This window comes from Somniosus microcephalus, chromosome 16 (genome assembly GCF_052327205.1).
Source record: "Somniosus microcephalus isolate GS21.2 chromosome 16, FLI_Smic_1.0, whole genome shotgun sequence".
NCBI classification, from domain to species: domain Eukaryota; kingdom Metazoa; phylum Chordata; class Chondrichthyes; order Squaliformes; family Somniosidae; genus Somniosus; species Somniosus microcephalus.
Window position 1 is genome coordinate 42,433,920 of NC_141002.1, and position 27,338 is coordinate 42,461,257.

The 27,338-nt window shown below is 41.2% G+C and overlaps 2 protein-coding genes across 5 annotated transcripts in view; one reads left to right on the plus strand and one right to left on the minus strand.

The window, feature by feature from the left end:
• The window catches only part of LOC147106104 (structural maintenance of chromosomes protein 1B-like), a 172,432-nt gene extending 164,422 nt beyond the window's left edge, over positions 1-8,010 (plus strand). Inside the window, exons 24-25 of the mRNA XM_086008868.1 lie at positions 680-790; positions 5,846-8,010. Of these exons, the coding sequence (XP_085864994.1) occupies positions 680-790; positions 5,846-5,947 (213 nt within the window). The 3' untranslated portion in view covers positions 5,948-8,010. The remainder of the gene's footprint in view (positions 1-679; positions 791-5,845) is intronic.
• A 12,096-nt stretch (positions 8,011-20,106) lies between these two features.
• Positions 20,107-27,338, minus strand: part of LOC147106105 (protein FAM118A-like) — a 70,208-nt gene continuing 62,976 nt past the window's right edge. For all 4 annotated transcript variants that reach the window (XM_086008873.1, XM_086008871.1, XM_086008874.1 and 1 more), the window contains 2 exons: positions 25,717-25,797; positions 20,107-20,830 (listed from right to left, as the gene is read on the minus strand). In XM_086008873.1, the coding sequence (XP_085864999.1) occupies positions 20,808-20,830; positions 25,717-25,797 (104 nt within the window). In that variant the 3' untranslated portion in view covers positions 20,107-20,807. The remainder of the gene's footprint in view (positions 20,831-25,716; positions 25,798-27,338) is intronic.

The window sequence follows — 27,338 nt, forward strand, 5'->3', positions numbered from 1 at the left end:
GCTATAGCAACAGCTTCAGATGCTTGCAGTTGCAGCAGATTGTTTTGAAGCTGTTGCTAAGCAACAGGGTTTGTTGATTCACACGGAGCTTCTCAGTTCTGTATGTTTAAACATTAACTCTGGTATGTCCGGCACTTTTGATGTTACGGCACCAGCTCGGTCCCGTCAGTGCCGGATATCAGAAAGTTTCCTGTACCACATTTAAGGCATCCATCACCATATCCCATTGGTTAAATGGTGAGTCAAGCACATTAGATCCGCAAGTGAGATGACAATATCGTCAGCACAAAGAAGTGCTATACTTTCATAAGTGGCCAGAACAGACACTCAGAATTATTCTTATAGCGTGATCAATGATCTTGAGGACATGAATAGTATGCTATGGTGCAGATTATACTACAATATGTGCAGTGGTTCACCATGAGGAAATTATGTTCGCCTAGTGATATATCCATAGCTGCCTGGTGCTTGCTCGATTCTCTTATGGAGTCCAGAAGAATTTCCCAGCGATTTTCTTGAAATTGGCCACTGGCCTTTTTGGCCTTCCAAGGAATTAGCATTACCAGCAGTTGGGTGGGGAGTGCACAAAGTTGCACTCTCATGGGTAGGCTGACCATTTTTGGACCTGACAGTCACATCCTGCCTTTTTAAAAAAATGTTCATATGTTCTTGTGCTCAGGTTACAAATTACATCAGAGATCAATCCAGGAAGAACTTCCAAGTGATTGTGATCTCACTGAAAGAGGAATTCTATTCAAAAGCCGAGGCCCTAATTGGCGTATATCCAGAGGTACTGTTCCAACCAGAAGCTTTACGTTCCAATTATAACTGCAATGTATTTCTTTTGTGTGTTCTGACTTCAAGCTGCCAAATTTCTTTGAGCTTAAATGATTTATCCACTTGCACTCCGGGTTGCAATTGCAGAGGGAGATTTCCATGGATTCCACTAGCCAGAAATAGAGTAGTACTGCCTCAAAAATCGTGGGGGGGAAACCTAGCACCCTGTTTCCGATGCAGCCGACGCCATCTTGAAAAGGTTACAAAGGACTCACTGGGTATGGCGGAAATATTAAGAGTACTTTGCATTGGTCTTCACTCTTGATGCTAGAATTTTATAATGTTGCTAACAAAACTAATATTAACATAGATGAACATATTGTTTTAGAAAGAATTAAGAACTTGAAAGTAGATAGAGCAGCCGGGCCAGATGATATCCACCCAAGGGCTCTCAGGGAGATGGGGCATGTGCTGTGCGAGTCCTTAGCCTGTATTTTTAATAGCTCACTGCACTCTAGAATAGTTCCTGTAGACTGGAAGGAGACTAATGTAGTTAGTCCCCATCTTTAAAAAAAGGTGACAAGACAGACCCGGGTAACTATAGGCCTATTAGTTTAACATCAATAATCGGTAAGATGCTTGAAGGAATCATTAGGGGTGCAATATATGAATACTTGGATAGAGAGGGACATATTAGGGACACCCAAAATGGCTTCATAAAAAGGTTATGCCTTACAAATCTAATTCTATTTTTTCAAGAAGTTACAAAGTTGGTGGATGAGGGAAGGCCAGTAAGCGTTGTCTACTTAGATTTCCAAAAAGCTTTTGATAAGTTACTACATAAGAGGCTTCTCTAAGAGCGAAGCCTCTGGTATTAGTGGTAATATATTGAGCTGGATTCAGAACTGGCTGACGGGATGTAGGCAAAAAGTGGTTATAGATGGATTTCGATCTGTTTAGAGGTGTCCCGCAGGGATCAGTGTTGGGACCGTTGCTGTTTACTATTTTTATTAATGATCTGGATGTAGGTGTTGGGGGCACAATCTGCAAATTTACAGATGATACCAAGATCTGTGCAAGTGTTAGAACTGTAGATGATGATCATCTGCTTCAGGCAGATGATGTTAGGAGATATGGCTCAAGACTGGAAAATGATGTATAACTTGGGTAAGTGCAGTGTTATGCATGTGAGCAGGGTAAATGCTCAACATTCATACATCCTTCAAGGAAAGGCATTAAAGATGGTGGAGATAGAAAGAGATTTGGCCATTCTAGTGCATACATCCTTAAAGGTACATGAGCAACAATGCCGTGTACCGCTAGCTAAAGCAAATAGGGTGTTGGAGTGTATCCATAGGACAATTTAGTAGAAGACAAGGCATACTGTTTTGTTCTTGTACAAGACCACACACGTCAGGCCGCACTTGGAATACTGTGTCCAGTTTTGGTCTCCTCCAATGGTGGGTGATATTGAGGCTTTGGAAAGGGTGCAGAGGAGGGCCACTAGATTAATTCCCAGTCTAAAGCGTCTTAGTTGTCAAGATAGGCTAAAGGAGTTGGGACTCTATAACTTAGAGAAGCGTAGACTTGGGGGGGGGGGGGGGGGGGGTGGGTGGAGGGATCTGATTGAGATTTGGTGTGGAGATGCCGGAGTTGGACTGGGGTGGACAAATGTAAGAAGTCACACGACACCAGGTTATAGTCCAACAGCTTTATTTGAAATCACAAGCTTTCGGAGCGCTGCTCCTTCTTCAGGTGAAGTGGAGAAATGCATAAAGACACAGCTTATATAGTCAGAGAATCATGTCAGATGTTTACAAGTAACCTTTCCAACTGCCATTTATCACACCTCGGCAGAGAGATAATCACAGCAGTCAAAGGTGTGAATGGTGTCCAAACAGGTCAGTCAGGGAAACATTACATCAAAGAACAATGAGGTGGGGTCAAATATTGCAGATGCTGGGGTCTGTATGAAAAACAAAAAAAGACAAAAAACATTTTTTTTGGCTGGAAATCACAGCAGGTCCGGCCGCATCTACACAGACCTGCTGTGATTTCCAGCCAAAAAAAATGTTTTTTGTCTTTTTTTGTTTTTCATACAGACCCCAGCATCTGCAATATTTGACCCCACCTCATTGTTCTTTGATGTAATGTTTCCCTGACTGACCTGTTTGGACACCATTCACACCTTTGACTGCTGTGATTATCTCTCTGCCGAGGTGTGATAAATGGCAGTTGGAAAGGTTACTTGTAAACATCTGACATGATTCTCTGACTATATAAGCTGTGTCTTTATGCATTTCTCCACTTCACCTGAAGAAGGAGCAGCGCTCCGAAAGCTTGTGATTTCAAATAAAGCTGTTGGACTATAACCTGGTGTCGTGTGACTTCTTACATTTGATTGAGATTTATAAGATAATGAAGGGAATTGATTGTGTTCCAGCTGACAGTTTTGTCAATTAATTTGGTTAGGCAGGACCAGAGGTCACAAATTTAAGTTGTATAACACTAGATCTAGGTTAGATATCAGGAGGTGGTTCTTTTCCCAGAGAATACTGGACCTCTGGAAAAGGCTCCCGTCCATGTGGTGGACACAGACTCGTTGAATTCCTTCAAGCAACAGCTAGATTTGTTTCTGGCTGGGGAGGAGAGCACCTCTTAGGTAGGTACTGCAGGAAATTCATGGTCAGAGTGATCTGGACTAGTTTCGATCACCTAGATAGGTTGGAGAGGAATTTCCCAGGTTTTTTTGGCCTGGGTTTTTTATCTGGTTTGTTGCCTCTCCCACCAGATCACATGGCTTTGGGTGGAGCGTATATATTGTGATACACAAGGTATCGCAATTGTGTGGGGCAGGCACGATAGACCAGATGATCTTTACCTGTCCATCATTGTTAGTATGTTCATATGTACTACCGGGCGGCCAGAGCACCCGCCTGTTTCAGGTGGTAAGCCCTTTTAATATATAAATTAGGGTCCTATGACATACATAAGACACTAATTGCCATTTTGGGAGGCAACTGGCCAGAGGCCCCTCCAAGACCTACCTTGCTGCCACTGAGCCCCCAATATTGCGTCTATTTGGCACCCGCAGTCTGCCAGCAGCAGTGGTAACGGGACCAGGCCCTGAAGGTAGACCAGGCAGTCAGATAGCACGCTCTGGCAGTCAGCTGCCTACTGGTTAGAATCTACCCCTCAGTATTCTTGTTTGGGTACGCATATTTTGATTGTAGTTACGTAATACTTCTTTTCAACCTATGTTGTGCAATCCCAACCTACTTCTCTTGCATGGATATGTAAAGTTACATTAATATGCATCAAATATTAATAAAGTAAAGTTTTCTTTAAAAATTGGAGGTGAGGATTTCAAGGCTGTCTGGACAAGAGGAAGCAAGATGGAGGAGCAATTGGAGACCAGAGGATGGGAGAAAGAAGCGTTAAATTACGGCAAAGCTGGAGAAGAGAATAAATTCTTTAAAAACTTGGAAGAAAAAAATTACCACAGGAACAAATAATCACAGGGCCCCATAAATCCTCTGACAGAAAAGGCTGGATGATAGCAGTCATAGCCCACTTCAAACTCGATAGCTAATTATACAACTACATGTTCTGGCACAGAGCCTTGTCTGCAGTTTAGAAAAATGCTCATAGTCCATAGAAAGCCGGGCAATTTCCCAGTAATCTGTTCCCAACAGGTGAGGCTGCCTGCCAGTAATGTGATTTCATAATACTGGCCCACAGATGTAAAATGAAGTCCAAAGTTAGCTTGCACTCCCCTCTGTGCTAAGTGGACCAAAAGTGCAAGAGTGCCACTCATTTGTTAGTGAAGATGTATTGTAACCTAAAGAGGGACAGAAGCAGAGGAGAGAAACAAGAAAACCCCAGAATAGGAGAGAAAAGCAGGAGAGCAAGAGAAAACCAAGGAGACAGATAGAAGAGAGAAGACAAGGGAGAGAAAGAGGTCTGAGAAGAGGCAGATAGAGAACGAAGAAACAAGGGGGGGGTGGCGGTGGCAGGTGGTAGGAAGATGGAGAAAGAATGAGTCGAGCAAGCGAACAAAGCGTCAGGGAGTGGGAGGATGGGGGCCTCACCTTTTTGTGCATTGGGAGGTTTTGCATTTGGTGCAAGGATGGTATGTGTGTTAACATATCTTTGCAGGATTATTAATTGGAGAAAACTCTATTTAGGAAAGGTGTCTGACAATTTGGGCTTCTCATTCCATAGATAACCAATATCTGATTTTAATTTTGTTTTGTACAAAGGGGTCTGATTCATTTTTTTTCCCCAAAAGTGCTTGTGTGATGGGAATTGGAATTTGGTAAGTCAGATAGGTTGTGCTCCTTCTAAAATACATACTAAATTTCAGTGGAACTGGGTTCTGGCAGAAGATGTACCATTCCCAAATGGTGATGTATCCAAATGACAGGTTGAAGACAAAACCAGTTGTCCTGGAAGTTCTGCCATTTACTCCAGAATTGTACCCGACTTAACTTAAGCTTGTAGAAAAAGGGGTAAGTTACCTGCATGACTTGGCAAATCAGGACATGGTTGAGTTCATAGGCTTTGACTGTCCACAAATGTTGCCTGGAATGTCAGCGAATTCACCTCCAACCCCAATAGTTCCATCCCTTCAGTTATATATCTCATTTCAGAGGACTCAAATGGAAGAGTATGTTGTCATTTATGTGCGATGCAACTGGTAAAGCCAGCTTAATCTGCATTTTACACAAATGATGGTTGAATCTATGTTCCATGAACTTTCAGGGGGAGAAATTACAAAACAAAATTCCAACTATTCACCTGGTTTAGTTTTCTATTAAAGTTGCAAAATCATGGAAAACATGAAATGGTTCATGGAAAATGATCTAATGGCCAGGGGGAAACACCAAACATCATCAATACCTTCAAATACAATGCTCTACTCAAATAACTTGAATGTAAATATTCAGAGGTTTAAATTAGTCTTTCCTCACTATTCTCGTGTTGCAAAGCAGTGAAATTACAACAAAATAAATGTCAACAGTTTTCAACTTTCATATTTACTTAACTATTTTAGTTTTTGTTATAGCAAGGAGAATGCATGTCCAGTCAACTGTTGACCTTCGACCTTACCCTTTACCCAGAACATACCAGAATGAAAGAGATGCAGCAGCCAAGGGAGGAAGATTAAGAGCATACACTTTGGTTCAATATAAACATTTTGAAGCAGATGTTATCTGAATTGTTAAGCTAAACAAAGTTATGTTTCAGCTGTTATCCTGAAACAGTGTTATTGTCTCTTTATTGTTAGCAGGTCTGTTAACGTACATTCCAAAAACTGTTTCCAGTCTGTTGAATAAGAAATTGTTGTACTCCTATTCATAAGTTCACACCATGTTTTGGTTGGTCCAACAGAATAAATTTAGAAACAAGGTGCCATTTATCGATTATGCCTTTTCATCAAGCCCACAGTTGCTGTTGTGCTGCTTATTAAGGTTGTGTTTTTTTCCCACTGGTTAATTGGGTATATTAAAAAAATGAAATCTCTATAGGCAAACTGCAAATGGTCAGCCAATTTCAGAACACTGACTCATACTCAAATCATTAGATACACCCCCTCAGGGGTTATTTGCACAAAATGGCATAATTTGCAATTGCTTTAAGAACAAATAAAATTCCCGTTGGACTGGTGCCTGTCTCAGTCACACTGACATTGTATAGGTGCGCAAAATTGTGCATCATACTGTATGCGCAGAGATTACATTTGTCTTTGAAAATTTGTGTGTGTAATAGTGATGTGTAATACAAACATAATTAATGGGGGGCCATAATAAAAGGTTTAAGAGATATAAAATTCCTGCATTAAGTAATTATTGTAGTATAAAGGATGAGGATAAAGTAATGTATGAAGGAGGACAACGCCTTTTTAAATTTACTTAAATGTAAAACAAATCACATTTTACTGTTGTTTTTCATTCCCCATGAGAGATTGCCATTTGTATCTTCTCCATGCACTAGGAAGCTGCTTAGTTGACGAGGACATAAAGTCATACAAATCTCTACATCAGTGTTCGGATTCAATACTGGCCAAGTACACATCAGAATCCAACTGCTAATATTTTTGTAACATTAGGCATCTTTCAGTCAACATCCATAATTCCCAGTGGAGTCCGGAGGTACCCAGAGTTGTCATTGTCAGAACATAAGTCTTAAACACTAATGTATCATTTGTGGTGTTACACAAATTGTAATTTTGAAGAAGAGGTTGAACTGAAGAAAGCAGTTTCTTGATTTCCAATTTTTCCAAGTATTTTTCATTTTTTTTCTTAAAGCTTGTTTATTTTTCTGTTTATGTATGTATTAATTATCTAAATTTTTGTTTTTATTTTGCTTACATTTTAAATACCTGCAGAACGCTAATTGTTTGTTCAGCTGTTGGTCATTTTTTTTCTTACTAGTATTTTGTTACTCGTTAAAGCTGTTTTTTTTTTTTGCTTTTCTTTTTTTTTAAACTGGTTGAGGAAATGAAAAGTAGGGGGCTCACTTTGTTTATCGCATTGTGCCGTTGAGGGGAGAATAGCAGAGAGTATAGGTAGACCAAGGACCAGAAGACTGGGGGGGGGGGCAAATCAGGAAGAGGGTGTGAGAGGGGACAAAGATGTTAGAAAGAAGCAAAGGGGGCACAATGAATAGGTGAGCAGAAGGCCAGCAGTGAGTATTTGAGTGGATAGATGAGAAGCAGCAGGGAAGTAGACTCGTGAGAGGCTGCTAAAAGCAAAAAAGGAAAATGGGTTGTGGAGGCTGTGGGAAATGGCAAAGAGAAATGGATAATGAGCAGATGCCAAGAATGGTTGTCAGGACATTGAGGGGCCGATCGAGGAGGGCAAAAGAGGGCTGTAGGCAAGGAATAGTAGGGAGCGGGGCAAGAAAAGCCAGTTGAAAGTCAAGGGAGACAATAGAAAGAGAGCAGCAGCAGACAGGTGGTGACACTAGGGAAGAAGGCAAGGCAGCAAAAACTAGCACCATTAGGAGAAGTGAGTAGCAGGCACTAGTGTGATCTATTAAAAGATTATGGCCAGAAATGTTAACATTTGAGTTTAAATGTCCCGATTAAGTAATTGTGGGATAGAGTTGGTTTTACTAATGCAATATTTTTCATTGAGATTATAAAAAGTTGAGCATATTCAAAAATGTTATTTTTCTTAATATTTTGTATGAGATTTTAGTTCTCAAAATAAAAGTTTAAAAAATTAATTTTGTTTAGTCATTTGATTTATACTAACTAGAAAATGTACAATAGCACCAGTTATTAACTGAAATCTGTGGCTTGGTGTTGTACATGACATTTTTGACTCACACTTATGTAGCTTCCATTTGATTTAATGTTACTGTTGAACCATTTGCTGTATACTAATTTTCTTTGAGAACTTCAGTATCTATGTTCAGTGGATTTTCCAACTCTTATATCACTGCAGTATAATTGATACATCATGAAGCTGTAGGCTTTATGACTGACTGCATAAAGATCATGATTACCAAAACATTCGATGAAACTATTTCCAGTTATAAAGATGCAAAACTAGTTAACTGACTTAAAGCCATGCATGGTGGCATAGTGGTTAGCACTGTTGCCTCACAGCGCCAGGGACCCGGGTTCAAATCCGGCCTCGGGTGACTGTGTGGAGTTTGCACATTCTCCCTGTGTTTGCGTGGGTTTCCTCCCACAGTCCAAAAATGTGTGGGTTAGGTTGATTGGCTATGATAAATTGACCCTTAGTGTTAGGGGGATTAAATATATGTGGGGTTACGGGATCGGGTGGGATATGTGTCGGTGCAGGCTCGATGGGCCGAAATGGCCTCTATCTGCCCTGTGGGGTTTCTGTGATTCTGTCCCAAAATCAGGGGTGTTCACATTTTACCTGCATTGATCTCTCACAGGATTCTTTCTAGGAATGTGTTGCATGAGATCAGAAGATCGTCCCTCCACCCACATTTCTGATCAGGAAATATCTTTAAACAGTTCATACTTAAAACAAATACAACCTCAACCTCACTTGTTAATTTAAACAGCTGTAGCAAGATTGGGCAAATTATTCCAAGTACTGTACTTCTAACCCAAATCCAACAAGAATCCATTTACCGGTTCTTTTCCACTCCTTTTTTCTTGTGGAGAATCTTGCATAATATAATTAAACCAGTACTCATTACTTCATGTCAAATTATTGCAGTCTAAACTTCTGTTTTATTGAAAAAGCAGTCATCTTTAGTCGAAGTGCTCCACTTCGTAATTTTGATAATACTGCAAACTTTACAAAGCAAACACAAAAGCCATTTTAAGAATTTTTTTTTTTTTTTTTTTTTTTTTTAAAAACAGGCACAATGGAGCACATCCGAGGTGAAAAATATGGAATTCCCTTCACAAATCATCCTGGTCAAATATCTATACTGTACAAAGTCATTAAATATGATTTCTTGTAATAATACCAATATATTGAAACACAAAAATGCAGAATTTTGTTAATGCAAGCAGGATTTTAAAACAAAAGTCTATTTACCCGCCCGCTGTTTTCAGCTATTGGAAGGGGTGGGGGAGGAAGATTGAAGTTAGTAAGCATGCATGCTGGCATGCAGCAAGAACCTTGTACCCCAATGGCCATTTTTGAACAATGAATTCTAACATTGTGTTAATTGTACATTTACAATTACTTTGCATGCAAATTAACACAAACAAGTAGGGATTGCTTATTTTTTGTTCGATACTTGACACAGAATTTGTATCAACATGGCACGTACCACTGAATAGATTGCTGAATCTCCAACGTAAAAAGTGTCAAAATTTGGAGCCATGTTTTTCAGTCACTGAGCAGAGCACAGTGCTTCCTCAATATCAACAGGGCAGTTTCCACAGCAGCGGGCGATGTAGTCAACACAGAAGCAGCTCTTCCTGAAGCAATTGTGCTGTATTATCCATCAAATTAACCGAAAGCAAACAATCTCAATATTATGAGCAGTGAAGTATTTTTATGGTGGCACAAGGTTGGGGAATATCAGTTACTGTCACTTGTTTACCAGCCCAAAAAACTGAATTTTCTCCCAGTGGACAACTTCCTAAAGGGAAACCAAAGAAAGCAATCAGCCCTAACCAAGTCTGGGTAACTTAAATGTGAAGATTGGGATTCCTTTATGATTCACTCTTGCAGGTAGTTTCAGAACAGTCATTACTGTAATTGAATCGAGTAGATTTTGAAAACGGGAATAATTTTGAATTGGTCAATATTGTCACAAAGATTTATTTATCCTATTGCTACCAATACACCCTGGGGAAAAACAGCAGCAAAAAAACACGGTGGCATAGTGGTTAGCACTGTTGCCTCACAGCGCCAGAGACCCGGGTTCGAATCCGGCCTCGGGTGACTGTCTGTGTGGAGTTTGCACATTCTCCCCGTGTTTGCGTGGGTTTCCTCCGGGTGCTCCGGTTTCCTCCCACAGTCCAAAGATGTGCGGGTTAGGTTGATTGGCTATGATAAAAAATTGACCCTTAGTGTTAGGGGGATTAAATACGTGGGGTTACGGGGATAGGGTGGGATATGTGTCGGTGCAGGCTCGATGGGCTGAAATGGCCTCTATCTGCACTGTGGTGATTCTGTGAATTCATCAGAACAAATTACTCACCATCAGAACTTGGTTCAAAATACACTCTCCAGACACAAACCAGAGGCAAAATCTCTAATACAATTGTACAGCTGGCTGTTTTTCCACAGTTTAAGTGAACATAGTACAAAAAATTCATACATACCCAGCATAATGCTTTACTGAAATCTTAAGTGACTACACTGGAATTTCAAACGTAAATGTAATTCTAAAATGGCCATTTGATCCTCTAACAACTTGTGCAGTTCTGGGATGATTTTGACATTTGCAGAAACTTTCATCCAACTTGTGTGGTTAAGATAAATTGTACATCTAATAAGGTAGTTTTAAAAAAGGAAATGGTAGAGGAATTGACAAGATCAAAATATTCTGAACATTAATTGTGAATCTAGCAGAGGAATTTAGATTACAAAAAGTGATTCAGGCAGAGGTAACAATGAAATGGTAAAAAATGAAATTGCATTTTTTTGAAGCAACTGAATTATTTGTGCTGTTACAAGTCATGTTCCATGTTTGAAATGTTTTCATAGTTAAATATGTGTACATCACACTCTTGTAAAATGCCTCCAACCACTTAAGTAAAGACGTGGGTCAGCTCAAAAGGCAGCAGCAGATTTTTGAGGAATCTGAAAGCAATGAAGGCAGTCAATTAAACACTACTAATTAGTGGTTATGAAACATTAACCGTGTAATATTAAAATTGAAAGTATAGCAGAAGATATTAAACAATGTTAACCGTGTCATTCAACACATCTGCAAAATACAAGTATGACACACATCACTTCTACAAATATCTGCATAGGATGAAATGCAAGGATCTGAGCAAAGTAGTTAATTCAGGGTTGTCTATCAAACAGCAGCAGACCTCTGCAAGACAAAACCCAAAAAGGGAGATGCTTCCAGCATACACATAAATGTAACTTAAATAGACAGATGGCTGTATAACACTTGAACTTCGTTTCCTTTGACTTTCTTGAGGGAAGGCTTTCATTAATATAATAGCTGTTTTTCTATTACTTTGGTCAATCAAAATACCTAAATAAAAATAATCATTTTCAAAATCAAGACCCACCCCATCTGAAATACAACCATTAGAATAATAAGTTTTATGAAGCAGTCATGGGAGTAATACATTTTATGAGGAGGGCTCGCTTCTCTAACTTAAGTGTTAGAACCACAGACTGCCTTGACAACCTAGGTTACACATTATTGAAGTTCAAAGATTACCTCAACCAGTTCACGTACATTTGATATTTTTCGGCTGCATCAATGGAAACTGATTACCTCCCTCACACTGGCTAACTGTCCCTATAAATCACAAGTTCGTAATAAAGGTGAGTAGCTTCAAAAGAGGGACATCAGAAAATTAGAAGATAAAGTGTAATAAATTTAACCCACATTTTCCCTCTATTAGCCAAAGAAACTTCTTTCCATGTAGCCTAATTTAAGAAACCTCAATTGGAGATGCATGTTACAACCTAGTCAAGTTTAAACGCATTAGATACAGTCATAGTTATTAGCTGAAAGATAATAGTTCTTCTATGTTCTTCTGATGTAGTTTTAGATTCTGGCTTTTTTTTTAAAGGCCGGAATTTTCCCCTAAAAAAATTGGTTTGTTTGGAGCTTGGGGCAGTTAAATTATTAAAAACTAGCTGGAGTGCCCGGCAGTGCCGAGGGTTTTTTGAGGGCATGTTGTTATGAAAAAAGCAGAAATAATTTTTTAAATATATATATAAAAAAGAGTTTGTCTGTCTGTGTGGGAAGGAGCAAGAGAGACGAGACTGGGGGGAGAGAGAGACCGGGGGGAGAGAGAGACCGGGGGGAGAGAGAGACCGGGGGGGAAGAGAGAGACCGGGGGGAGAGAGAGACGGGGGGGGGGGGGAGAGAGAGACTGGGGGGGGAGAGAGAGAGAGAGAGACTGGGGCCAAGAGAGGACCATAAAGAAGAATACCCTCAGTCAACTAGTCCTGGGACTCAGTGAAGTAACTACTAACACTACTAACAATAACCAGCCCCAGGACAGTGACAGCGTAACACAAAGAATTCGACCCAACACAATCGTCGCTAAGCAAAAGGAAAAATATCTGTCATATTGGGCAGAAACAACAAAAACCCAAAGCAAACTCAATTGCTACTTGGCCCTAAACAGACAATACAACATGGCTGATTACCTGACCATGGTAAAGGATAGCAAACTGAGAAAAACCTTGACAAGGTACAGACTTAGTGAACATAGCCTGGCGATCGAAAAAGGTAGACACAGGCAGACCCGGCTACCAAGAGAGGACAGGATATGCTCTCACTGCAGTCAGGGAGTGGTGGAGACAGAGATGCACTTCCTCACAGCTTGTAGAAAATATCAGGGCATAAGGGAGAATTTCTACCCAAAATTCACAAAAATATGCCCGGAATTCAGAAATTTGAATGACGACCAAAAACTCCCATACCTACTAGGGGGAAGAGAGAAATTGCGTAACACTAGCGGCACACTATGTTACAGCTTGCCATAAACAGAGGGACAACCACTAAATATAAGAAGAGTATATATAAAATATATGAATGTATATTTATACACTCAGGGATATATCTGTTTATACATTGTATGGATAGATCTGTATTTTTATGTACAAACATGAATGTTTTTCGATGCTTTGGCAACATAAGATGTAACTCGTCATGCCAATAAAGCGATTTGAATTTGAATTTGAGAGAGAGAGAGAGAGAGACTCTGCTGGATTTAGTTCGGGATTAGCCTGGAGAAAGAAGGCGAGCTCTCCCTTCCTCTCCCACCCCTTCACTCTTTTCCCTCCCTCACCCTCCCTCCCCCTCTCTCCCTGCCCCTCTCCCTCCCTCCCCACTCTCTCCCTCACCCCTTCACTCTGCCCCTCTCCCCCTGCTCTCTCCCTCCCTCCCCTCTCTCTCTCTCTCTCTCCCTCCCCCTGTCTGTCCCTCCTTTCCTCTCTCTGCCTCCCTCCCCTCTCCCTCCCTAGCGCCTCAGGCCCAGCCCGACTCACCTGAGCTGAGCTCCCGCTGATGAGCTCCCGCAGCGGCCCGCCACCCCGGAGACACCGTGGGCGGCATAGCACCTGAGGCCCGACCGGAGTCACCCGAGCTGAGTTCGCGCAGCGGCCCGCCGCCCCGGAGACACCGCGGGCGGCGTAGCGCCTGAGGCCCAGCCCGAGTCACCCGAGCAGAGCTGCCGCTCCGGCCGGCCGCCGAACGTGACGAACAAACACCCTCCTCACCTGTTAGCAACACGGCCAAACTAAGAACGGCCACACGATAGGAAAAAAATGGAGATGCTGGAAATCCGAAATAACAACAGAAAATGCTGGAAAAACTCAGCAGGTCACAGATGTTGCCTGACCTGCTGAGTTTTTCCAGCATATTCTGGGGTCTTTAATGGCCGCCACTCACCTAAGCAACGGCAGTTTGAAGGATTAGGCCCCGCCCACACACGCAATGAAACGCCCCGTGACGCAGCGCCCCCCCCCCCGTAGGATTGGTCAACCTTCACGTCACTCAATGCTAATGAGCAGATTCCCCCGTATGATTGGCCAACCCGCTAATGAGCGGATTTTTGAATGTTTTTTGTCTACTGTCCGAACAATTTTTGTCTGACCAAAAAGTAAATATGCCTAGTAGACTCTCCTAATCATAACCTTTCTTTTGATATAACGTATGTGTAGGTACGCTCTAACTTTTGAGTGATGCCCAGACAGACAGACAGAACTATCCTTTTACATATATATATATAAATAAAAAATAAATAAAGATAGATAGATGGAATTCCCAACCTGATCCCGCCTCCAACCCACAATTCGTGAAACCCAGCAGTTAAACCGAGGTGGGGACTGCTGCATCCAGGAGGCAAGTAGCTTTATACCTACCTCCTGGATCCAGGGTCCCTGCCTAACCCACCCCCTCAAAGACCCCCTCACGAGGCCTTCGATCAGTGCCCCCCACCCCCAGCCTCCGATCCCCTCCATGAGCCCTCTCCCCAACCCCACCGATGATGCCGAGGCCAGTCACAATCCTCCAGTGGAAACCCTCCGACCCAACCCTCCGAGATCCCTGATGCCAATCCCACACCCGATGCCGACCCCCTCCAGTGTTCCCCGCTACCGAATCACGACGCCCCTCCCATGATCCCCGATGCTGAACGCCAGCCCTCTCGCCCCCCACCACTGCCCCGCATCTGCAGGCCCACCCGCCCGCAGCCAGTCAGCCTCTCAATCATAAGAACATAAGAAGTAGGAGCAGGAGTAGACCATACGGCCCCTCGGGCCTGCTCCGCCATTTAATAGGATCATGGCTGATCCGAACCTAGACTCACGTCCACTTCCCTGCCCGTTCTGACTGCGGGCGGGAATCCGAGTCCCCCTGCCCCCAACCCGTCTCCCTGGAGAAAAGTCCAGCCAAAGTATCGCCGCTTGTATACTGTTTACTATTTATCATGGGCATATATCAAAAGGCAACATGAAGTTTTAAGATACCTGCCCATATAATGTCATCTCATAACTTTTTCACCTTCCACACAAACCTCTCCAATCACTTCTTGCATCAACAACAGTTACAAGTTTGTACTACTATCCATCGACAAATCTGTTTCAAGTTCTTACTGTTTTTACCCCAATTGGTTCTCAAGTCTGAATTACCAGACAACACAGCATTTGGTACAAGCATTGGCTTTAAAGATTCAGGAAAGTCAATACCAGCACTTTCAATGCATTTTCACCAATCCTACCTGACATCATCATAATGCCATAACAAGACCAGATTACACAAAAGATAACAAATATTAGCTTAGAATGTTTAAAAGTTTAGGATGTTTGAAACTTGAACATCTGCTATGGTCAAAATAGTACAGCTTTGTCCTCTGCCATCCTTGGATGAAAAAATGATTAAGAAGCATCTGAAGTGGGAGCAATTAAAGCTGATGCAGCAGCCCAAGTTTGTCTCAAAATCTAGATCAGATAAACAGAATTCTATATTCCTACTCCTCCCCACCCACCACCAACTTCCCATTAAACTTAAGGTATGTCCCATCCCAAAACTGTATTAGATGTTGTTGACACAGAATTGGGCAGTTCAGTTTAAAAATCACCTACAACCCAAGTTCTTCAGGGGTCCAGCACCTGATGATTCTTGCGGGCTATATTAAACCACGGATAATCAGTCACAGGTTCAATGAAGCTTCGGTCACTAATTGGCTGCAGAGATCAACAGTTAACAGCAAAATCCAAACAGGGAAAACATGCGGTTTATTTACTTTGTGACCAACTAAAGCAGCATGCTTCCACTACAAAAGGGGCAATCAGCCAACCACAAATTCCAGAAAACAGAAATCTATTCAGGTTCCAAAGGAAATTGCTCCCGCTCCAGATATTTTGTGGCGCAACAAAAACAATGATTATTTAGGCATGTGTGGCAAGTAACCTAAAAATCCTAGTGTTCCAGGAAAACTTAGGGATGCTGCAAGTTTGATCTCTTTGGGCACCTTAATATAGTTGAGAGGAGAAGAGGCCAAGCTGGGTACAAACAGATGAAAAACTCCTTTCCTGGCTGGAAGGAACCCAACTCAGTAGGATTCAAGGTCATTATACTGATGCAGGGCACAAGACTGCCTGAAAAAAATCTACTGCAGAGGTTCCTGACAGAACCACCATTTCACACCAACAACAACTTGCATTTATATAGTGCCTTTATTGTAGTAAAACATCCCAAGGCACTTCATTGGAGCATGATCAAACAAAAATTGGATGCTGAGCCATATAATGAGATATTAGGACAGGCAACCAAAAGCTTAGTCAAAGAGCTAGATTTTAAGGAGTGTCTTAAAGGCGAAGAGAGAGGTGGAGAGATTTAGGGAGGGAATTCCAGAGCTTGGGGCCTAGGCAGCTGAAGGCACAGCTGCCAATAGTGGAACGATTATAAATCGGGGATGCGCAAGAGGCCAGAATTGGAAGAGCAGAGACCGCGAAGGTTGTAGGGCTGGAGGAGGTACAGAGAATGGGAGGGGCAAGGTCATGGAGTAATCTGAAAACAAGGATCAGACTTTTAAAATCGAAGCGTTGTTGGACCGGGAGCCAATGTAGGTCAGGGAGCACAGGGGTGATGGGTGAACAGGATTTGGTGCGAGTTAGGGTACGGGCAGCAGAGTTTTGGATGAGCTCAAGTTTATGGAGGGTGGGAGATGGGAGCCTGGCCAGCAGAGCATTGGAATAGTCAAGTCCAGCGGTAACAAAGGCATGGATGATGGTTTCAGCAGGGGCAGTCTTAGTTATGGTGCGGATATGTGGTCGGAAGCTCATCTCGGGGTCAAATACAACACCAAGGTTGCAAACTGTCTGGTTCAGCTTCAGGCAGTCGCCAGGGAGAGGGATGGAGTTGGTGGCTAGGGAACAGAGTTTGTGGTCAGGACCAAAGACAATGGCTGATAGTGTGCCAGCATCCAGCTCCATAGAACTGGCAAACCTAAGGGTAAAAATTAACACCAAGAGTTCGGACACTATACATCAGCAAACTACTCAACTGTAAGGGACCACCACAGTTTCACCTGAATGAAGTACAAAAACATCCCCTCCCCACCAAAGCAATATAGCAGATTTCATTAGTCTCAGGCCTGCAAGACTTGTATTTTTACCATGTTCTCCAAAAAAACAAACAATTCATCTCTTCATGGACCAAGAACGCTGATCAAATTTGCTGAGAAGTTACTGATCGGAGCTGCACATCATTCAAGTGCAAACATGCAAAGGCTGGGCTAAATGTAACTGATTTGATATCAACTAAGTAACAGTTAGTTTACCAACTGAAATATCAATAATCCTCACAACAGTGAGTCACTGTTTATTAAGTTGCTCTGACAAATGCAAATATTGCTCCCAATTAAAAGGACTCAGTTCAGTATTACACTACCCTTCTTGAAAGTGGCAATTTTTTTCCCCCGCTGCAACTTCCAGTTACAGAATATGTTGGAAGATGCTGGAGTCCTGGCAAGAATCACATCTCCACTTAAAATTCTGGATCTCTTTTTAAATTCACTAGCTGTTATTTAATTCAGTGATGATTTCCACAAGCCCGATGAGCAGTTGCAGAGTAGCAGTAGTGTGGAGGGATGAACATTGGTAAGCTATCTGCTATAACTCTACAAGTACTCAGTATCCTCCCCCCCAACCACAGGCACAATGTGACTGTAGTATATATGTACTATACACAAGATGGACTACAGCAACTCATCAAACTTACTTCGTCAGCTATCTCCTGGCCCCACAACCTCTACCACCGAGAAGAACAAGGGCAACTATGTCATTGGACTACTTTTAAGTCACACACCTGTGTCACCGTTCCTTCATCATCGCTAGGTCAAATTCCTGGAATTTCCTACTTGGAGCACCATGCTACAAGGACTAGAGTGGTTCAAAGGAAAGGCCCACCAACACATTCTCAGTCCAACCCTGAGTGGGTAATAAATATGGCCTTGCCAGCATCACCCACATCCGGAGAACAAATAAAAAAGGAATAGAAAAACTTGTGCTGCCATCCACAGTCAATTTTGAATGGAAAAGCAGTATAAAAACTGTGTTGCAGATTTTTCTGCTTTTGAATCCATACACCTAATGTGCGGGGAATTAGTAAATTCTATAATCTACTACTTCCTATTTAAGCCTCCATATACAATTGTCCAGATGAGTGCATTCTTGGGCTATTTCCATTGGACAGAAATCCTGATTCTACCACATCCTTAGCATGGTTTATATTTACAGGGATTAATTTGCAATTGCTGCCTCACCACTGTAAAAAATCAATTTGAGATACAGAAGTTTGATACAAGATGGGGCAGTGAATCAGACCAAGGTTATAGAATTCAATTTTAAAAAGGGAAGAAAATATTTGTGCTTCATTATATGATGGTGATGATGTGGTACTTGAAACATTAATTTTAGTAATCAACATTTTACAACACACAGTCCATCCATAAGTACTACTAATGTTTTACTCCCAAAGTAGCTCGACAGTATCTTGCAATCATGGAAACTTATATTACATAACCTTTGGAACTGTTGTTGAGACCCATAAAAGTGATGTCTGCGAATTGTGTAAATAATTGTGGGTAGTCATTTAGCTTAACTGTGCAAAATTAGTCTCTTGTTTGTGCTCGTTTCCTTGAGGTTTAGAGGTGTTCAAAATTTATTGTTTTTGGGTTCTATTTTCCTCCCGGTTTAATGTTAAAAATAAAAATTGAAAAAACACCTAAAAAACTCCAGGTTTTTAAATAACCAATAACAACGGACTTTAAAGGCTCTTAAACAAGAAACACCCTCCTCTAAAAGGTTTTGAGTTAATAACTGCAATCAATAGGCATCATGCATCTACATCATTTCACTAGTGCAGTTCACCAATCTTTAATATCATCTAACACAAGCTTCTGTTTATTTTATCTTCATTCCAGCAGATGTCAGTTTCACCAGTGTTGCTGGCCCCTTGAAGACATGTCTTACTCAAAGCTAGTAGATATAAACACCAAAATACTCTATTACAAACACTTTCAGATCCTAAGTATCAGGAGAATGGAGGATGCCTCCACTATCCTACCCATGTATAGAATCTGCATATCCTCTATGCTCCTGTAAGTTTTTCACTTTTCAGGGGAATTATTTTCACAATCAGGGTATTTCAGTCAACATTATTTTGCTCTCTGAGGCAAAGAAGTTTCTTCTAATTTAAGCAATATAGAAGGTGGTGCGAAGGCCAGGTGAACGACAAGTTCTATCCCATTATTTTAACACCAAGATAATGGGACCAAACTGGGAAGGATACTCTCCTTGTGCAAAGGCAATTCAGATTCAACAGCATTATCAGCACCTTATATTTCTTTCAGCACAACATTCCTCAACTGTAAAGAACATTACAGCACATACTCAGGCATGAAAAAAGGTACGTCCTTACGAGGAGTCCCTCCGTAGGGCCTTTAACAGTTGGGTTTAACAGTAAATGAATTTGACAACAACTGTCAAAAAATTAGTGCCCATGTTTTACCTGCCATGACTTATTTCTTCTCAGTGGAAAACAAATACTATTTTGTTAACATTTGTGGGAACATGGCTTCTTGTCTAGACAGAACCAACCATTCCAAACACTTGCTTTACATTTGGAAATTAAGCGTACACCTTACTAGGCAATATATGTGAAATTAATTTAAAACGCACTTCTTCACACATTACCAGGCCATGAACTGTGCAATTCCGTTCTATATGAACGATGAACAGGTGGGGAGAATATTAGCTATATATGATCTTCTTTATGCTTTTGATATAGCTCCTCCTCTATGTTCAAAACTACTTTTTCCGAATCTATCCATTTGTCCCTTCGACTTTTGAGTGCTTTGAGTTAGTTTTAAATTGAATATATATTTGTCTCATATCAACTCAATTGCTTCGATTAGCACCTGTATTAGAGTTTAGGTTTGAATCCGAACAAGGCCTTTCCTACATTACAACAGTAACTACACTTCAAAAATACTTCCTTGGTTGTGAAGTGCTTTGGGACGTCCTGAGGTCATGAAAGGTGCTATATAAATGCAAGTCATTCTTTCTTTCAATTAGTTCAGGATAGGGAAGATCACATGGTTACAGTGAAGAAAGGAAGGCAGCAGCCTGTGATTTCCTCCCCCCCGCCAAAAAAAAAATATTTGGATGACATTTATTTGCATTTAATTAAAGAATGTACTACATTCAAAGAATAAGCAAGACCATACCAAAGGTCTGGTATTTTTCAATTTTTTATGCACAATTTACAAGCTCCTTCCCATTTTACAAGCTTACACATTATACTCTGGCTAGCAAGACAGGACAGTATGTCAAATTTCTTTATCATATCCACTCCATTCTGCAATTAGCCAGAATATACAATTCAAATAGGGCAAGCCACCTCCCACCTACTGATTGTAACCACAGATCTAGTGTGGAAAAGCTCAATTTTCTCTCAATTACTCTGTATTACATTAAATGGATGATTTTCAGTGAAGAACATAGCATTCACATTTATACATCGAAAATAGTAATATTAGTAAAAACATAAAAATCGAAACAAATGTACGCTACATCTGGATGTTTTCCCACCAAGTCCCACTTGGTGAAACAGTAGCAATGTCCAGACTTCATTCCCCGAGGCACCACAATAAATAGTTAGGTCCACGAAGGCAGGAGAGCCACTGATTTTCATTTAATGATTGTAACAACTGCTCAACAGTTACAAAGTACTGTTCTTATTCTATGGAAAGAGTTACCAAGTCAACTTGTGCTGATGTGAATAAAGGTTTTCAGTCACTTTTTGATGCATCCAACATCACGGAATAGGATATGGCACTTCGGTGAAGGTGCTTTACTTGGGACAATTTATGGTCCTCCAAAATCTGTATCTGTAATGAGATTTAATTTTGAACATTTATTCCTTCATTCCTACCATTCTGAAATTTTTGTTGAGTTTTCCTTTTCTTTGATATCTTATTTTCTTTCTCTATGATTCTCATTTTTGCATTTTATTGTTCTTGTAGTTCAGTTTCCTTTCATTTGTTATATCCATTTTACTGTTTATTCCCTTTAGTTGCAGCATCTTTTTAAAGCTTCTTCAAGATCTCAGTGGATAAATCCTCCAGCTGGTTTGCTAATAAACAGTACAGACCAAAAAGGCTCCAGATTCGATACTTGGTGTCAAGGTGGTATTGAGGCCACGACAAATGGCCTCAATGCCCCCAACTAGGAAGAACATAAAAAATTGAATTAAGCTTAATTTATATTCTTGATGATTATTGTAGCGTCGTGATCGGCCAAATCATATTAATGAATTCTGGTAAGCTGTAGTATAATGCGTATTGAAATACATTATGGAATTCTGGGAAACCTGAAGGGTTTACACCGAATCCTGAAAAAACAAAGCCACAGAGAATTTTCAGACAAACCAACAGATGGCTGGGACCATAAATATCATAAAACTATCTCCTAACCAGCCTGAAGGGTAAAAAGGTGGGTCATTTTGTTTGTGAAACCAGTCAACCAGGCTTGCAGAGATAGCCCTTCTCTAGCTGTGTTTAATCTGCTTTGGATGCTACAAAATATAAACATAACCCTACATGAAACAGTAAATATGGCTTTTCTTTGTAAATAATCTACGGGATGCTAGATCCAACCATCCCTGCATATTCCAGCCAGCAAACAGTTCTAGAAAAGCATTGCCCACTTGTTTGCCATTTAGAAGCAATAAAATCCGCAGACTTCCAATACATTTTATTCTAGTAACACTATTCGCATCTGTTACACACAAACACATGTACATAATGTATTTGATCATGCCAGAAATCACTTCCACACAAGAGAACCAAAGCCTGAAATGATCAATAGAACAGGCCAGGTTTATGAACACCTTTGCATTCTCTACTGCTGTTGAATTACAGTTTAATAATTTACAGAGTTACTGTACATAGAGTCTACAGCACAGAAACAGGCCCTTCGGCCCAACTGGTCTATGCTGACATTTATGCTCCACACGAGCCTCCTCCCATCCCTCTTCATCTAACCCTATCTGCATATCCTTCTATTCCTTTTTCTCTCTCTCCCTCTCTCGTGTTTTTATAGCTTCCCCTTAAATGCATCTGTTATTCACCTCTAATACTCCGTGTGGTAGCGAGTTCCACATTCTCACCTCTCTTTGGGTAAAGAAGTTTCTCCTGAATTCCCTATTGGATTTATTGGTGACTATCTTATATTTATTGTCCCTAGTTTTGGTCTCCCCACAATCTTCTCTACGTCTATCCTATCACACCCTTTCATAATCTTGAAGACCTCCATCAGCTCACCCCTCAGCCTTTTCTTTTCTAAAGAAAAAAGAGCCCAGCCGGTTCAGCCTTTCCTGATAAGTATATCCTTAGTTTTGGTATCATCCCTGTGAATCTTTTTTGCACCTTTTCCAGTGCCTCTATTATTTTTATAAAATGAATACCAGAACTGTGCACAGTACTCAAAGTGTGGTCTAACCAAGGTTCAATACAAATTGAACATAACTTCTCTGCTTTTCAATTCTATCCCTCTAGAAATGAACCCGAGTACTTGGTTTGCTTTGTTTATGGCCTTATTAACCTGCGTCGCTACTTTTAGTAATTTGTGTATCTGTGCCCCTAGATCCCTTTGCTCCTCTACCCCATTTAGACTCTTATTATCCAAGCAGTATATGGTCTCCTAATCTTCCTCCCAAAATGTTAACACCTCACACTTATCTATATTGAATTTCATTTGCCAATTACACATCCATTCTGCAAGTTTATTAATGTCTTCTTGTATTTTTTTGCAGTCTTCTTCAGTATTAACTATACTCCCCAATTGGGTGTCATGAGAATTTTGAAATTGTACTTCCAATTCTAGAGTCTAAATTGTTTATGTAAATTGTGAACAGTGGTCCCAGCACCAATCCTTGTGGAACAGCACTTCTCACCTTGTGCCAGTCTGAGTAGCTAACCTTAACTCCTACTCTTGGTTTTATGTTCTGTAGTCAGCTTGCTAGCCATTCAGCCCTGACTCCACATGCTATGACCTTAGACACTTTAAGAAACCTATTTTAAAACTAAAATCGACAGCCACAGCAGCAGAAACAAGAGGGAGAAAGTGAACTAAATTTGAAATGCAACACTGTAAGCAGATTTCTACAAATTTGTAATCCTCCACACAGCACATTAGTTGAGCACGGATCAAATTACACTGTAGCCTTGTTATAACAAACTTGTTAGGAGACATCAAATATATTTGTCCATTTTACCAAAATGGTGTACTTGCTGACTACTTCTGATGTTATGGTTCAGACACACATCATTATAAGTACAGTACTCGCCCTGCATCCAGAGCAAGATTGTATCACTCAGGCTAGAGGTGGTGTACTGTTATTGCTTTAATACTGTAGCTGAACACTAATTAAGACCTAGCCACATTCCATTTACAATTGGATACAGAGCAAACCGATCACAGATGGTAATTATAAGTGTACTGAATAATACAATGAACAGTGAATCCTGTGAGCAAAGTCTGTCTCTGTTCAAACACATTCAGTGCAACATTATCGACTGCTGTAATTATTTGATTCTCAGTTCACAATTGTCTTTAATTGCACTGACTGAAACTGTTAATGTGAGTTCAATCAGTGAAATTAAAGAAGCAGTGGAATAATTGAGTGAGTTAAAGCACATGGGATTGGGGGCAAGGTACTGACTTGGATAGAAAACTGGTTGGCAGACAGGAAGCAAAGAGTTGGAATAGACGGGTCTTTTTCCGAGTGGCAAGCAGTGACTAGTGGGGTACCACAGGGATCAGTGCTAGGACCCCAGCTATTCACAATATATATTAATGATCTAGACGAGGGAACTAGATGTAATATCTCCAAGTTTGCAGATGACACAAAGCTGGGTGGGCGTGTGCGCTGTGAGGAGGATGCAGAGAAACTCCAGTATGATTTGGACAGGTTGGGCGATTGGGCAGATGCAGTAGAATGTGGATAAATGCGAGGTTATCCACTTTGGCGGCAAAAAGAGGAAGGCAGATTATTATCTGAACGGCAATAGATTGGGAGAAGGGGAAGTGCAACGAGACCTGGGTGTCCTTGTGCACCAGTCGCTGAAGGTAAGCATGCAGGTGCAGCAGGCGGTTAAGAAGGCAAATGGTATGTTGGCCTTCATAGCAAGAGGATTCGAGTACAGGAGCAAGGATGTCTTGCTGCAGTTGTACAGGGCCTTGGTGAGGCCACACCTTGAGTATTGTGTGCAGTTTTGGTCACGTTATCTGAGGAAGGATGTTCTTGCCATGGAGGGAGTGCAGCGAAGATTCACCAGACTGATACCTGGGATGGCAGGAATGACGTATGAAGAGAGATTGGGTCGATTAGGCTTATATTCGCTAGAGTTTAGAAGAATGAGAGGGGATCTCATTGAAACTTATAAAATTCTAACAGGACTAGACAGACCAGATGCAGGAAGGCTGTTCCCGATGGCGGGGGAGTCCAGAACCAGGGGTCACAGTCTAAGGATAAGGGGTAAGCCATTTAGGACTGAGATGAGGAGGAATTTCTTCACCCAGAGAGTGGTGAACCTGTGGAATTCTCTATCACAGAAGACAGTTGAGGCCAATTCATTAAATATATTCAAGGAGTTAGATATATTTCTTAAGGCTAAAGGGATCAAGGGATATGGGGAGAAAGCAGGGACAGGGTACTGAATTTGGATGATCAGCCATGATTGCATTGAATGGCAGAGCAGGCTCGAGGGGCCGAATAGCCTACTCCTGCTCCTATCTTCTATGTTTCTATGTGACAGCCTTGTGGCTAAGGAGACTGCAACTAAATCTTTCACCATCAACAAGTTCCCAATAACTTTGGGAGACATAACTTGGATTTGTTACAGTGGATTATTGAGGCTTCAAATATTGACTTTACCATGTTAACCACTGAATCATCACTGCGCATTTGGTCAAATAAATCAAAATCTGCCCTTGGTAATTAGGTTTTGTTGGAAATTAAGATTTTTTTCATTCACAACATTGCTAACTTTTGAATTTCTGATTTTTTTTAAAATTGAGAAAATTAAAAACATACACAAACTTAACAGGGACAAGCAGGTAATTGAAACAGATTTCTAAACTGCCCATTAGTCAGGCATTTTCTGATTTTCCTCTTTCAAGCTGGTTATGCTAGAGAAGTAAACAAAACATTTATTTATGGTTGCATAAATTCTGACTTTGCAAATTTGATGCAATATATAGGAGCAAAAAATGCAACATTTGAAGTGGAAAAAAAATTCCAATTTGATGCGTGATGAACAACTAAATTTATTAAAAATCAGTAAAGCAACATATTGCAGCATTAACATGTGACTCTACCACTAAGAAAGAGAGGGAAATTTATTTCCATGATTCTCAACACTGCTGAGTTCTCCATTTCTGTTGCATCTCTGATATTAATTCCAACCCATCCTTCTCCATGGGTCAGTCGGCTGGAGGTGAAGGAGGGGAGGGGAGGGGAAGAGAGAAGAGAAGGAAAGTGAAAGTGAATGGGGATGGGGATAAATTAAAAATCCGAAGAAAAATTATACCCATGCTGTATTTCTGTGCCTCTTGGAATACTTGCTTAGAGCAGGGTTTTGCTCATTTGCTTTGTGTCTAATTTCACATATGGCCTGCAGAAACTGGGCCCACAGGAGGATGGGGGGGGGGGGGGGGGGGGGGAAGGCAAAAATAACGAAGAGGTTTTAAAATATTTCTGTTCTAAATGTACCATTTGTTTTTCGGATCCTTTTTTGAGTTACACCACCATTTTCTTCTTGTTTCCGCTTTGCACAATCTGAACAAGCTGTTCCTGCAACAAATCAAGGCATAAATGGTAAGGAACTATTGCACAATCACTCCCTAAGGAAAAGTTACAATACAAATGAATTCTAGGTCATTGATGACTATGCTGAAATTTTAAAAGTTTGAAAGTAAAGCTAAAGTTTCTCTTCTCTCTCCACGAGCCTATGCACAGACATCATTGTTAATCCCAAGGTTATGGCAAAAATTGAGGGGCAAAAGGCTCAAAAGTCAGTGACTCAAGTAAATACCCTGCACTTAAATAGGAAGAAAACAGAAGTTATGAGGGACAATTTCTTTCACCCTCTTTCCCCTCTCCCAAGATAACTATCCTGAATTCCTACTTAAGTTTCTCACCATGTGGCACCACAGGGATTTTATCTTGCATGGTTATCTTTTCATAACATGCCTCTGGGTTGTGCAAATGTTTTCACAAGGTAGTCAAATAGCAAATCTTGTTGCCACTGATGAAGTTGGGCCAATATTTCCCAAATAACCTTTGTGGTGTACCAGGCAGAAAAATGCATTTTGGGGTGAGGGGGAAACGCCACAAGCCGCAGCAACAATGTTCCCTGTAAGCTGCACAGCCGTGCAGCGCTCTAGGGAACCCGCGCAGCCGGCTTTCCAATGTAAAAACTGCACAGGCGCGTTATTTTGAATGGCCCATGCAGCCCCTCAAAGGGGCCGCGCACAGCAAAAAAAAATCACAGGGAACTTTGCTCAGGAGGGCTACTTTTGAATGCAATACTTCTTCCTAGCCCTGTCAGTTTTGTAACATTGTCAATATTGGTCTGAACAAATGTCTCCATGAGCCAACACCATTTTTAGTTGTTAATTCTAAATCAGCAAAATCAGCCTTAAGAGCTGCTTTGTATACTTCAAAGATCTGTACAACCAATATGAGGAGGATGTCAAAGGCATTACAGCCTTGGTCCAAACATGGATAAAAGAGCTGAATTCTAGAGGTGAGAGTGACTGCCCTTGATCTCAAGGGAACATTGGTGGCAAGTAACATTCGCACCACACAAATGCCAGGCATTGACATCTCCAGCGAGAGAGAGTCTAACCACCTCCCCTTGAATTTCAATGGCATTACCATCATTGAATCCCCCACCATCAACATCCTGGGAGTCAGAATTGATCAAAAGCTTAACATGACCAGCCACGTAAATACTATGGCTACAAGAACAGGTCAGAAGCTGGATATTCTGCGGCGAGTGACACACCTCCTGACTCCCCAAAGCTTTTCCACCATCTACAAGGCACAAGTCAGGAATATTATGGAATACTCTCTACTTGCCTGGATGAGCACAGCTCCAACAACACTCATGAAGCTCAACACCATCCAGGACAAAGCACCCCACTTTATTGGCACACAATCCATCACCTTAAACATTTACTCCCTCCACCACCAGCGCACCGTGGCTGCAGTGTGTACCATCTACAAGATGCACTGCAGCAATGCGTCAAAGCTTCTTCGACAGCACCTCCCAAACCCTTGACCTCTACCACCTAGAAGGACAAGGGCAGTAGGCGCATGGGAACACCACC